Raw genomic sequence first — 12,892 nt, 5'->3', positions numbered from 1 at the left:
AAATGCAGGATGGAAACAGTTTCCTGTCCACTCACCAAGCCTTGGTCCCCACACCTCCCCAGCTGGAGCCTGTTTCAGGCTGACTTGAGCTTTGTGTTAGAGCTTTCCAAACATTTCTAATCACAGACTCTTCAATGTTTGGGGAAATGGTGAATCTTAGTGCCCTGACCAGGGATCAGATCCACATCCCCTGCATTGCAAGGCGGATTCTTTTTTGGTGGGAGAGTTTGAAAGACCATTTGTCCTTCAGTTTTATTTTCACTTTAATTATTGTGAAATAATATTTAAGTATGGACCATATTCTCCAATTCTAGCTAAAGAGATAAGCATGTTTATATATGTGTGGACAAGCTTGTAGATTTCTGTTGTCTCAACACTTTAAATCATAACATTTTAAAATCATAGGTCCCTCCTTGGAGAGGTTAAGGGTTGTTCCTATTGCTGTTGGCAAGTGTAATCATGGACTGACAGTGTAGATGAACAAAAACGATCTCTTTATTGTTGTCTGGAGTTGTGGCACCATCTGTTACCCAGTGGCTTTCAGAAAATTGATAAACAAACACAAGGGAATCAGAAGTAATGTTCCCTCAATGCTATGAGAACTTCTTTACAGTTGTTTATCTCCAAATTTTCTCCTTGTAAAACATTAGTTATAGAAAAACACACATTTATACCATGTTCAGTTGTGAGGTTTTTGAGCTCTACCCTATATAATTCAGAATCAGTCTCTCTTTGGTTGTAATAAAATGTAGGCAAGTTGCCCTTTAAACTTTGGCATTGTGAATTTGAAAACAGACTGCTGTTGTCCACCTGCACCTCTTGAAATGGAGTTCAGATCAGTGGTGTGCCAGAGCCCTCTTGTTCCCACCCACACGAGCAACATTCAGAACACCAGGAATTTTGCCAGCGAATTGTTACGCTCACTCAGAAAGTCAGCAAGTGCTACGAATCAGGGTTTCTGTTTATCAGAGTCTGTGCTCCAGTGGACAGCTGGCGTCCACGGTTAGGGCGCCGTCAGTCCAGGCTGGGTCCATCCAGCATGACGCCCGCAAGCTCCTGGATGCCAGTGTGTGGCGGTCACGTCCCAAGTGTCTCCCACTATGTCCCCTCTCGTCCTGTACCTCTCCCTGGATCCTGTCTTTATGGTCTTTGCCCAAGATCACTGCCACTGCCTCCCAGCAGACTCTCTACCACTGGAGGGACTTCCCTGATGGTCCAGGAGCCAAGACTCTGTGTGCCCAGTGCAGGGGGCACAGGTTCAAGCCCTGGTTCAGGGAACTAAGATTCCCACAGGCTGCACGGTGTAGCCAAATAAATAAATAAGTAAATCTAGTACTAGAATACAATTTAAGAAAGAACCCTGCTATCCTGGAATTGAAGAAAAGGTAGTTATCTCCAACTATTGGGGGAAATTGCTATATAAATAGGGCGCTTTTGATTGACTGTAAAGTAGGTGTGGTTTTTGTGTAGTAGTACCCAAAAAAATTGTTCTACAGACTGAATCTATGACTGTAGAATTTATTTTCAAAACAGTTGGCCAGCGCTAGGTTACAGCCCATAACTATGTGACAGTGATAGTAATACAGTCACAGTGCTGCTGACCCCGTGAGTTCTGACCTCATGATTGTCCTGTTCTAGCCAGCTGATCAGGAGCAGTTTGTGGATGAAAACATCCCCCAGAGGGACTGCTCCCCTGGGGCATGGTCACACCCATCTCTATCTTACTCTGCCCGAGCCTGGGCTGGGGGAGACCCTCCAAGCTGCCTCAGCTCCAGTGTGGTATCACCCAGCCTGCTGCAGGCATGTCCATAATTAACACTGGTTGTTGTCATTTTAATTGCTAAATCGTGTCCAATCCTTTTGCGACCCCATAGCTCTTCAGGCTCCTCTGTCCATGGGATTTTCCAGGCAAGAATACTGGAGTGGGTTGCCATTTCCTTCTCCAGGGGATCTTCCCCACCCAGGGATCAAACCTGCCTTTCTTGTGTCTCCTGCATTGGCAGGCAGATTCCTTTCTAAGAAACCGAGCTAATTAACAATGTTAGATGTGCAGAAATACAAGAATGCTGCGTTTTCTTCTTTATTTTTTTTCCATTTTCACCATGTAAAAAATTTTTTATTGTTTAAGTGAAGCATAATTGCTTTACAGAATTGTGTTGGTTTCTGCCAAACATCAACATGATAGCCACATGGCCTCATTAAGAAAGTAAAATGTTTGTGAGTCTCCTGCAGAATTTTTCTTCTCCGGATTGTAGGAGCTCTCTGTCAGCACAGCACTCTGAGCCTGGAGAGTTCAGAGAATCACTTCAGTAATGTGACAGCCTCGTCCATTTAAAATGGAATTCAGTGCCAGCTTCCCTCAGAGGCATTCACTGAAACTCCGTGCATGAGCTGTTCCTGTTGTCACTTAATAATGTCTCTCATGTTTGCCAGACATGACAGCATTGCTCAAGTTCATTAGGCTGGACTGGGCTTCCCTGGGATGTGTGAAGCCTCCCACAGTTCATTCTGCATCTTGTTTGGAGCAAGGAGCAGCAGCCCGTGCCATGCTGTTAGGGGCATGAGCAGAGGTGATTGGGGTCTGGGGCTGACCCCTGTAAGGTGGATTCTTAACCAAGTGGTTTGATATTTAACAATAGTAAATCTTCCAGTCCACGAACATGGTGTCTTTCCTTTTATTTAACTTCTTTCAGCAGTGTTTTGTAATTTTTACTAGTTTTTGTTTCTCATCTTGAATTCCATTTTTTGAGACAAAGGATAGTATATGAAAATGACATACCGATATTTTCTATAAAGTTCATGAAAGATATGTAGCCCAGGTAAGCACGTACAAAGGAAAGCGTGTCACCCTGACCCCTTACAGAGCTGGGAAAGAACATTGTTGTTTTAAGTTACACTGCTAGCATCAGAAGGAAAAGAAACACTGATCTTGATGGCTGAGCAGGCACTCCACCTTGAAGGAGCTGTAGTTAATGTGTGATCGGACACACCCTACATCCCTCTATACACTAAAGGGACGGCAGGGAGGGAGGAGGCCTGAACAAAGAAATTTTTGATTTTTCTTGTCCTGCCTTCAAATAGAAATTTTTATTTCATCACATTTTAGCGCCTATATTAGAAAAGAAAGATTGCAAAAAGTAACCTAATGCTACACGTTTAGGAGACTAAGAAAAGAAGAACAAACTTAAACTTGGTGCCAGTAAAAAGAGCACAAAAAGAAGCAGCAAGCAAAACATTGATTCTTTGAACAGCTCATTGATAAACCTAGACTGATTCAGGAAAAAAAAAAAAACACGCAAATATCTAATACCAGAAACTAAAGTGGAGCGCAGAACGGTTTGGTTGTTCGTTGGAAGGTGTTCTTCCGTTCGTTGGAAGGAGTTTATCCCGTAGCTGAGCTATTGCGGCTCTTTGGGCAGCAGCGGCGGCGAGGTGGTCGGAGAAGAGGCCTAAAACTTAGGCGTTGGGTAAAAGAAAATGGCTCGAACCAAGCAGACTGCTCGGAAGTCAACGGGTGGGAAAGCGCCCCGCAAGCAGCTGGTCACAAAAGCAGCCAGGAAAAGCGCCCCCTCTACCGGCGGGATGAAGAAACCTCATCGCTACAGGCCCGGGACTGTTGCGCTTCGAGAAATCCGTCGTCACCAGAAATCCACCGAGCTTCTGATCCGGAAACTGCCTTTCCAGAGGCTGGTGAGGGAGATCGCCCAGGATTTCAAAACCGACTTGCGGTTCCAGAGTGCCGCCATCGGTGCGCTGCAGGAGGCTAGCGAAGCGTACCTGGTGGGCTTGTTTGAAGATACTAATCTGTGTGCCATCCACGCTAAGAGAGTAACCGTCATGCCCAGAGACATCCAGTTGGCTCGCCGGATACGGGGAGAGAGAGCTTAAGTGAGGGCGGTTTTTATGGTGTTTTGCAGTACATTTTTGTAAAATACTTTGGTTTAATTTGTGACTTTTTTTGGTAAGAAATTGTTTATAATATGTTGCATTTGTACTTAAGTTATTCCATCTTTCACTCAGGATGAAGGCGAAAAGTGACTGTTCACAGACCTGAGAGATGTGAGCGCTGTTGCTGAGGAGTGACAAGTTGCTAATATGCAGAAGGGATGGGTGATATTTCTTGCTTCTCATGATGGATGTTTCTGTATGTTAATGATTTGTTGGGTAGCTATTAAGGTACTAGAATTGATAAATGTGTACAGGGTCCTTTTGCAATAAAACTGGTTATGACTTGATCCAAGTGTTTAACAATTGGGACTGTAAGTCTGACCATACATCACTGTGATGGAATGTGGGCTTTTTCAGGAGTGAAGATACAAGTCTTAACCACAGTGTAACTTACAGTTTCCTTAAAAAAAAAGTCAACCTGGCAGCTATAGAATACACTATGTGCATTTATAATAGCTATTTTATATATTGTACTGTCAACATTTTTCAATTAAATGTTTTACATTGACATGTGCTGGAGACTGTTGTCTTTAAGGTGTGTGTAATTCAGAGGCCAATAGGTTTTCTCCTGAGTAGACTGCACTTGTTTATGCAGTAAAATGCTTTGTGCGTTATGCCTTGCATAAGTCCTCGTTCTACCACATGTTAAACTAACCCTCTAGCTGATAATGCAAACACTAACGGGGAGGGGGATTTATTTATAAGGGCTCTAGACTATAATACTGGAGAAGGCCATGGCACCCCACTCCAGTACTCTTGCCTGGAGAGTCCCATGGATGGAGGAGCCTGGTGGGTTGCAGTCCATGGGGTCGCGAAGAGTTGGACAGGACTGAGCGACTTCACTTTCACTTTTCACTTCCATGCATTGGAGAAGGAAATGGCAACCCACTCCAGTGTTTTGCCTGGAGAATCCCAGGGACGGGGGAGCCTGGTGGGCTGCCGTCTATGGGGTTGCACGGAGTCAGACACGACTGAAGTGACTTAGCAGCAGCAGACTATAATACAAGTTATTCACAGCAGCAGCATCTGTTACTAATATAGTAGTTAGTGCAGCTTTTCTTTGTGTTGTGATTGGTCTGATAACTAGGTTGAACTTTTCTCTACCGAGGAGGAACAATACCGAACTTTTTTTCCTGGTGGGGTTTGTATTATAACCGTTAGGGTAAACTTGCTGTGGGGGAGGGACACAGCTTCAGCTTATGGAACCTCTGCCAGTTAAAATGGTGTTCATGTGGCATAGGTTCTAGGAAAATCACTTCATAGAGATGGCTTTCCAAGTGGTTTAAAATTTATCCTTCATTGAAGTTTTTAGGTCAATTATGTAAGTTGACTAAATTTACAAATAAACTTGTTTATTCAAAAAAAAAAAATGAAAGTGGAGACATCAGCCTTACAGAAATAAAAATTCCTAGAAATATAAATTGCCAGAACTGACTCAAGAAATAGAAAATCTGAACAGATCTGCAATGAGACTTAATTAGTAATTAAAAACGAACCCCCGCCCCCCACCCACCCGCCAAAAGAAACAGACAGTATACTGGTGAATTCTACCAAACACTGAAAAAGGAGTTAACACCAATCCTCAAATGCTTCCAAAAAATATCAGAAAGGGAAAAGCTCCCTAACTGATCCCAGGAACCCAGCATTACCCTGATATCAAAGCCGGAGACTCTATAAGAAAACAGTAGACCAATATCCCTTATGGACACTGATGCAGAAATCCTCGATAGAACACTCCGAAATGGAGTCCAGCAGCACGAAGGATTACTCACTGGCACGTGGTGCCATCCCAGCGTGGCAGGGTTGCTTCAGCATCTAAAACCCATTGTTGTGATGCATAACATTAATACACAAAGGAAAAAACAGGTTCATCTCAATGCAAAAAAGTATTTGACAGATTCAATACAGTTTCCCGATAAAAATCACACAGCAAACCAAGACTAGAAGGAAACTTAATCAACCTGACAAAGGACATCTATGAAAATCCACAGGTAACATTCTACTCATTGGTGAAAGAGAAAACGTTCCCCTGAGGTCAGGATCAAGAGAAGGATGCCCACTTTCACCACTGCTGTTCAACACTGCTGGATGTTCTAGTCAGAGCAGTCAGACAAGAAAAAAAGATTCAAATTAGGAAAAAAGAAATAAAACTATCAGACAACTAACAGACAACATGATCATATATACAAAAAAAAACCCAAAGATGCACAAAGTACTAGAGATGGTAAATTAATCCAACAGTAATTAACTGTTCTTACCTTCTTCAATACATCTGTTCTCAGATTTTTTGCTCCAGAGAAGTGATGGAACTTCACTGCTGGAATCAGGACTCCAAAAGAAGTACCCTTATCAGTGGGTGATTGTCCAAATACTTATTCTTTGGAAGGATAACAACAGAAAACTTATTCCACCATCTTGCTGTGATACCACTCTCCTACATAGCTCTCTTGAAAAAGGTTTCAACACAGTTTCATAGGTATATAAGCAAAACCAGTAACACATGTAGCTTATAGTGTTTCAGCATATTTCAGTTATAAAAATTGTACATACGTAGATACAGTAAAAGGATGAATGTGCAAACATACAGCTAAAAACAATTTTTAATTCCAAAAAATAGTATACACCTAGGTTGCTTAACGGAGAAGGCAATGGCACCCCACTCCAGTACTCTTGCCTGGAAAATCCCATGGATGGAGGAGCCCGGTAGGCTGCAGTCCATGGGGTCGTTCAGAGTCAAACACGACTGAGCGACTTCACTTTCACTTTTCACCTTCATGCATTGGAGAAGGAAATGGCAACCCACTCCAGTATTCTTGCCTGGAGAATCCCAGGGACAGGGGAGCCTGATAGGCTGCTGTCTACGGGGTCGCACAGAGTCGGACATGACTGAAGCGATTTAGCAGCAGCAGTAGGTTGCTTAAACACAGAGGTTAGTACACATCAGTAAAGTAGGAAGTAACTCACCCTATTGAATACATTAATTATGTGCAGTTTTTTGTATACCTGTATCTCAATAAAGCTGGAGGGAAACAAAGTATGTTTCACACATATACTTCTATCCATAGTAAGGCACCCACCAGTTTTAAATACACTGAATTATGATATACCATTTAATAAGGGGGCAGCCATGCCATGCACATGTAAACACAATGTTTCTAACATCTCAATACTGATGAACACTCGCCTATCACTGTTAAACACACTGTTTCAACAAACACCATTCAAAGGTCAGAGTAAGACTTAGGCGCAGAGTCCAGTTTAGAGTCAGACTGAAGGTCAAGGTCAAAATTGGATTTAGGGTACTTGGAGTGTGTGGTCCAAGGTCAGCTTCAGGGTTATTATGGGGGTAAAAGGTCAGGGACAATGGGGAAGAATCAAGCAGCAGATGAGATTCAAGCTCATACAGTCAGGACAGGTTCAGGATTTTGGTGAGGAGGTGAGGACAAGGGTCAGAGCTGACAAGATGTTCATTGTGAGGTATATGATCATCAGGATCTCCATGGTTAGGGTCAAGGTCATGGAAATAGGGTCAAGGTCATGGCAGTAGTAAATGGCAGAATTAGTGTCAAGGGTAAGTTTAGGATGAGGATCTAGATCAGGGTCAATGTCAAAGTTATGAGGAACGTTCTATTCAGTATCGCGGTGATTATCAGGGTTAGGAAGATGTAGCCCGAAGTGAGTGTAAAGGTCATAGGGTCAGGGTAAAGGTCAAGTTCTGGTCTGTATGAGAATTGAAATCAGTTTCATGTTAGGGGTGGGTATAAGGGTGATGGCATCATTGACCCAATGGACATGAGGAGGACAGGGAGGCCTGGCATGCTGCAGTCCATGGGGTGGCAACAAGTAGGACACGACTGACCAACTGAACCACAACAATAAGGGAGAAGGCTCGGTCATGGTAAATGTTAGATTCACTTATGGTGAATGAGGGTGTTTATTAGTTCTTAGGTCTGTGTAACAAATTGACACAAACTAGTTAGCTTAAACCAAAAGAAGTGTATTCTCCCACAGTTGTGGATGTCAGAAGTCTGGAATCTAGGTGTGGGCGGGGCCATACCCTCTCCAGGGGAGGAGCCTCCTTGGTCTCTTGCAGTTTCTGGTCCCCCTGCAGTTCCTGGGCTTGTGATGGCATCACTGCAGTCTCTGCCTCTGTCTTCATGTGCACTTCCTCCATACCTGTGCTTTCTCCTTTTCTGTGTTTCAACATATATCACTAAACAAACTAGTACATGCGCCACCCACAATGCAACGGTGTTCAGCGTATCTCATCTAGAGGTCCTTAATTCTGCAAAGGCCCTATTTCCAAGTAAGGTTAGATTCACAGGTACTGGTATTAGAACTTAGATACATGTTTTGGGGACTACTATTCAAGCCGGCATAGGGTCAAGGCATTTCGAATGATGTACTCTGCATGTAAGTTAAATAACAGGGTAACAAACTATAGCCTTGATGTACTCCTGAACATTAGGATTACAATAAGGCCAAGGGTTAGGTTCAGGACTAGGGCTGGGTGACATGAGGGTCCAGTTTAGGTGTGGGTCAGTGCTGGAGTGAGGGTGGGGTGACTTGAGGGTCAGGGTAATCATGGTCAGTGTTGGGTGTTAGGGAGAGAGTCATACTGATGGCTGCAGTTACTGTCTTAGGAGGGTCAGGATCACAGGTCAAGGTCGGGTTAAGTTTCAGTGTCAGGTTCAGGGTCAGTGTCAAGCTCTGGGTAAAGAGTGAGTATTGTGATCAGTTCAGGGCTATGGTAAGTGTGGGTCAGGGTGAGATTCAGGATATGTGTTAGGGTCAGCATTAGAGTGAGGGTTAATATCAGTGATGTTTAGGTTCAGGGTTGGTTAAGACTCAGGAAAAGCGTTAGAGTCCAGGGGAGTTTGAGTATCAGGGTTAATGTCTGTTGGTTCAATTGTAAATTCCTCATAATTACACTGCGTTATGAATGGCATAATGTAGAGAACACAGACCTAGGTGTCACACTCGAGTCTAATTCTAAACATTACTAGCTCTGTACCCTTAGGCAAGTTTACTTACTAATTATTAGTTCATTTATTCATTCATATCTAGTATTTATTTGAGTGCTTTATATGTGGAAGAAACTGTGAAGTGCTATGGATGTAAAGGTCAAGAAGACAGAAATGGCACTGCTTTATATAGGTGGAGCCAGATGATAATTATTTAGGTTATGAACATTGTAACATCATCAAAGGAGCATAGGGTTTGTGAAAATGAAGAACAGGGAGGTTCAGCCTCCTAGGAGTTCAAGGAAACTGAGAACAGGTTCAAGTTCACTCTGTCTTGTTTTTTTAAATCTCAATTGAAATTAAAAAAATTATTTTCATATATTTCATTTATTATTATATAAAAACATATATCAAGGAATATTATAGTGAACCTCCATGTGCTGACCTCCCAGCTTCAGCACTTTTCAGGAGCTGTATATAAACTGGCTTGGCAGAGACCAGAGCCTTTCAGGAAACGGAGTAGCGAATGTGCAGACTCTGAAGCACCATGCACATTCAGTAACTGCAGGTAAGGCTCCCATGAAGAGCACACACATCCCTGGGTATCTGTGTGGAGAATGGATTGTGTGTGCTTATATGTGCACGGACGAGGGCAAGAGCGGACCAGGGACACTGCTTATGAGGCCACTGAGTAGACGGGGCAAAATAAATCAGGGGCCTGAGATACATCCATGGAGGAGTCGGGTGGGTGGAGAGATCAGCACAGGACAGACAGGGCTTTGACAGGAGAGCCAGACGTGCTCATGATAGTTCTCAGGTTTTGTTACTGATCCCCAGCGGGTTGGTTCTAGAAGATCTTGCAGGTCTTCATAGAATTGGTCAACTTCAGCTTCTTTGGTATTAGTGGATGGGGTATAGACTTGGATTGCTGTGATGTTGAATGGTTTGCCTTGGAAATGAACCAAGCTCATCCTCAGTTTATCCCAAGATCTACAACACCTTCTAGCACTAACACCAAAAAAAGATGTCCTTTTCTTCATAGAGGATTGGAATGCAAAAGTAGGAAGTCAAGAGATACTTGGAGTAACAGGCAAGTTCGGCTTTTGAGTCCAAAATGAGGGAGGGTAAAGGCTAACAGGGTTTTGTCAAGAGAACACCCTGGTCATAGCACCCTCGTCCAACAACACAAGTGATGACTCTACACATGGACATCATGAGGTGGGAAATAGTGAAATCAGATTGATTATATTCTTTCTAGTTGAAGATGGACAACCTCTATTCAGTCAGCAAAAACAAGACCTGGAGTTGACTGTGGCTCAGATCATGAGCTCCTTATTGCAACAAATGAAATGAAAGTCATTCAGTCATGTCTGACTCTTTGCGACCCCATGGACTATACAGTCCATGGCATTCTCCAGACCAGAATACTGGAGTTGGTAGCCTTTCCCTTCTCCAGGGGATCTTCCCAACCCATGGATTAAACCCAGATCTCCTGCATTGCAGGTGGATTCTTTACCAACTGAGGTATCAGGGAAATTGCAACATTCAGGCTTAAATTGAAGAAAGTAGGGAAAATCACTAGACCATTCAGATATGACCTAAATCAACCTCTTATGATTATACAGTGGAGGTGATGAATAGATTCAAGATATTAGACCTGGTAGACAGAGTGCCTATAGAACTATGGACAGAGGTTTGTAACATTGCACAGGAGGTGGTGATCAAAACCATTCCCAAGAAAAAGAAATGCAAGAAGGCAAAGTGGTTGTCTGAGGAGGCTTTGCAAATAGCTGAGAAAAGAAGAGACACAAAAGGCAAGGGAGAAAGGGAAAGATACACCCAACTGAATGCAGAGATCCAGGAAATGGCAAGGAGAGATAAGAAAGCCTTCCTAAGTGAACAATGCAAAGAAAAACAGGAAAACAATAGAATGGGAAAGACTAGAGATCTCGTCAAGAAAATTAGAGATATCAAGGGAATATTTCATGCAAGGATGGGCATGATAACAGACAGAAATGGTAAGGACTTAACAGAAGCAGAAGAGATTAACGAGAAACAGCAAGAATACACAAAACTATACCAAAAAAGTCTTAATGACCACGATAACCACAATGGTGGTGTCACTCAGCTAGAGCCAGACATCCCAGAATGCGAAATCAAGTGGGCCTTAAGAAGCATTACTATGAACAAAACTGGTGGAGGTGATGGAATTCCAGCTGAATTATTTCAAATCCTAAAAGATGTTGCTGTGAAAGTGTGGCACTCACTACGCTAGCAAATTTGGAAAACTCAGCAGTGGCCCCAGGACTGGAAAAGATGCGTTTTCATTCCAACCCCAAAGAAGGGCAATGCCAAAGAATGTTCAAATTACCATACAATTCCACTCATTTCACATGCTAGCAAAGTTATGCTCAAAATCATTCAAACCAGGCTTCAACAATATGTGAACCAAGAACTTCCAGATGTTCAAGCTGGATTTAGAAAAGGCAGAGGAACCAGAGATCAAATTGCCAACATCCACTGGATCATAGATAAAGCAAGGTAGTTCCAGAAAAACATCTACTTCTGCTTCATTGACTATGCTAAAGTCTTTGTGTGGATCACAACAAACTGTGGAAAATTCTTAAAAAGATTGGAATAACAGACCATGTGACCTGTCTCCTCAGAAACCTGTATGCAGGTCAAGAAGCAACAGATCTGGACATGGAACAACAGATTGGTTCAAAGTTGGAAAAGGATTTTTATAAGGCTATATATTGTCACCCTGCTTATTTAACTTCTATGCAGAGTACATCATGCAAAATGCGAGACTGGGTGAATCACACGCTGGAAACAAGATCGCCAGGAGAAATATCAACACCTCAAATATGCAGATGATACAACTCTAACAGCAGAAAGTGAAGAGGAACTAAAGAGCCTCTTGATGAAGGTGAAAAGAGGAGACCGAAAAGCTGGCTTGAAACTCAACATTCAAAAAATGGACATCATGGTATCCAGTCCCATCACTGCATGGCAAATAGATGGGGAAAAAGTTGAAACAGACAAATTTTATTTATTAGGATCCAAAATCACTGTAGACGGTGACTGCAGCCATGAAATTAAAAGATGCTAGCTCCTTGAAAAGCTATGACAAACCTAGACAGCATAAGTTATATGGTTATAACTTTAACCATATAGTTAAAGCTAATGTTTTTCCAGTAGTCATGTATGAATGTGAGAGTTGGACCGTAAAGAAGGCTGAGTGCCAAAGAATTGATGTTTTGAACTGTGGTGTTGGAGAAGACTCTTGAGAATCCCTTGGAGAGCAAAGAGATAAAATGAGTCCATCTTGAAGGGAATCAGTCCTGAATATTCATTGGAAGGACTTATGCTGAAGCTGAAACTCCAATACTTTGGGCATCTGATGTAAAGAATTGACTCATTTGAAAAGACTCTGATGCTGGAGGGAGAAGAGGATGACAGAGGATGAGATGGTTGGATGGCATATCTGACTCAATGGACATGAATTTGAGTAAACTCAGGGAGTTGGTGATGGACAGGGAGGTCTGGTGTGCTGCAGTCCAAGGGGTCACAGAGTCAGACATGACTGAGCGACTGAACTGAACTGAAGAGAAGTTTAAGGGGTAGGAGGCAGACTTGTTAGTGGGGTTCTAGGAATGGCTTCCCTCATAGCTCAGTTGGTAAAGAATCTGCCTGCAATGCAGGAGACCCAGGTTTGATTCCTGGGTCGGGACAATCCCCCGTAGAAGGAAACGGCAACCCTGTCCAGTATTCTTGCCTGGAGGATCCCATGGACAGAGAAGCCTGGCAAGCTACTGTCCATGAGGTTGCAAGAGTCAGACATGACTTAGCGACTAAACCACCAACCAGGAAGGGGATGGAGATTTCCGAGGGCAGCCAGGTTCGGGGGGGTGGTGGTGTGTGGAGCAGCCAGGGCTTGCACGCAGCATGAACTGTGCCTGCTGCTGCTGCTGCTAAGT

The 12,892-nt window shown here is 43.1% G+C and overlaps 1 protein-coding gene across 1 annotated transcript; it reads left to right on the top strand.

Annotated features, from left to right (window-relative positions):
* The first annotated feature begins 3,413 nt into the window (after positions 1 to 3,413).
* Positions 3,414 to 4,467, top strand: H3-5 (H3 histone, family 3C). The gene is given in 2 exon segments (NM_001099370.2): positions 3,414 to 3,888; positions 4,021 to 4,467. A coding segment is annotated over 1 exon segment (411 nt). The 5' UTR covers positions 3,414 to 3,477; the 3' UTR covers positions 4,021 to 4,467.
* Positions 4,468 to 12,892: the final 8,425 nt, after the last annotated feature.

Source organism: Bos taurus, chromosome 14 (assembly GCF_002263795.3).
Source record: "Bos taurus isolate L1 Dominette 01449 registration number 42190680 breed Hereford chromosome 14, ARS-UCD2.0, whole genome shotgun sequence".
Lineage (NCBI taxonomy): Eukaryota > Metazoa > Chordata > Mammalia > Artiodactyla > Bovidae > Bos > Bos taurus.
Note: the sequence above shows the minus strand (reverse complement) of the source record. Positions and strands in the feature narration are given on the sequence as shown.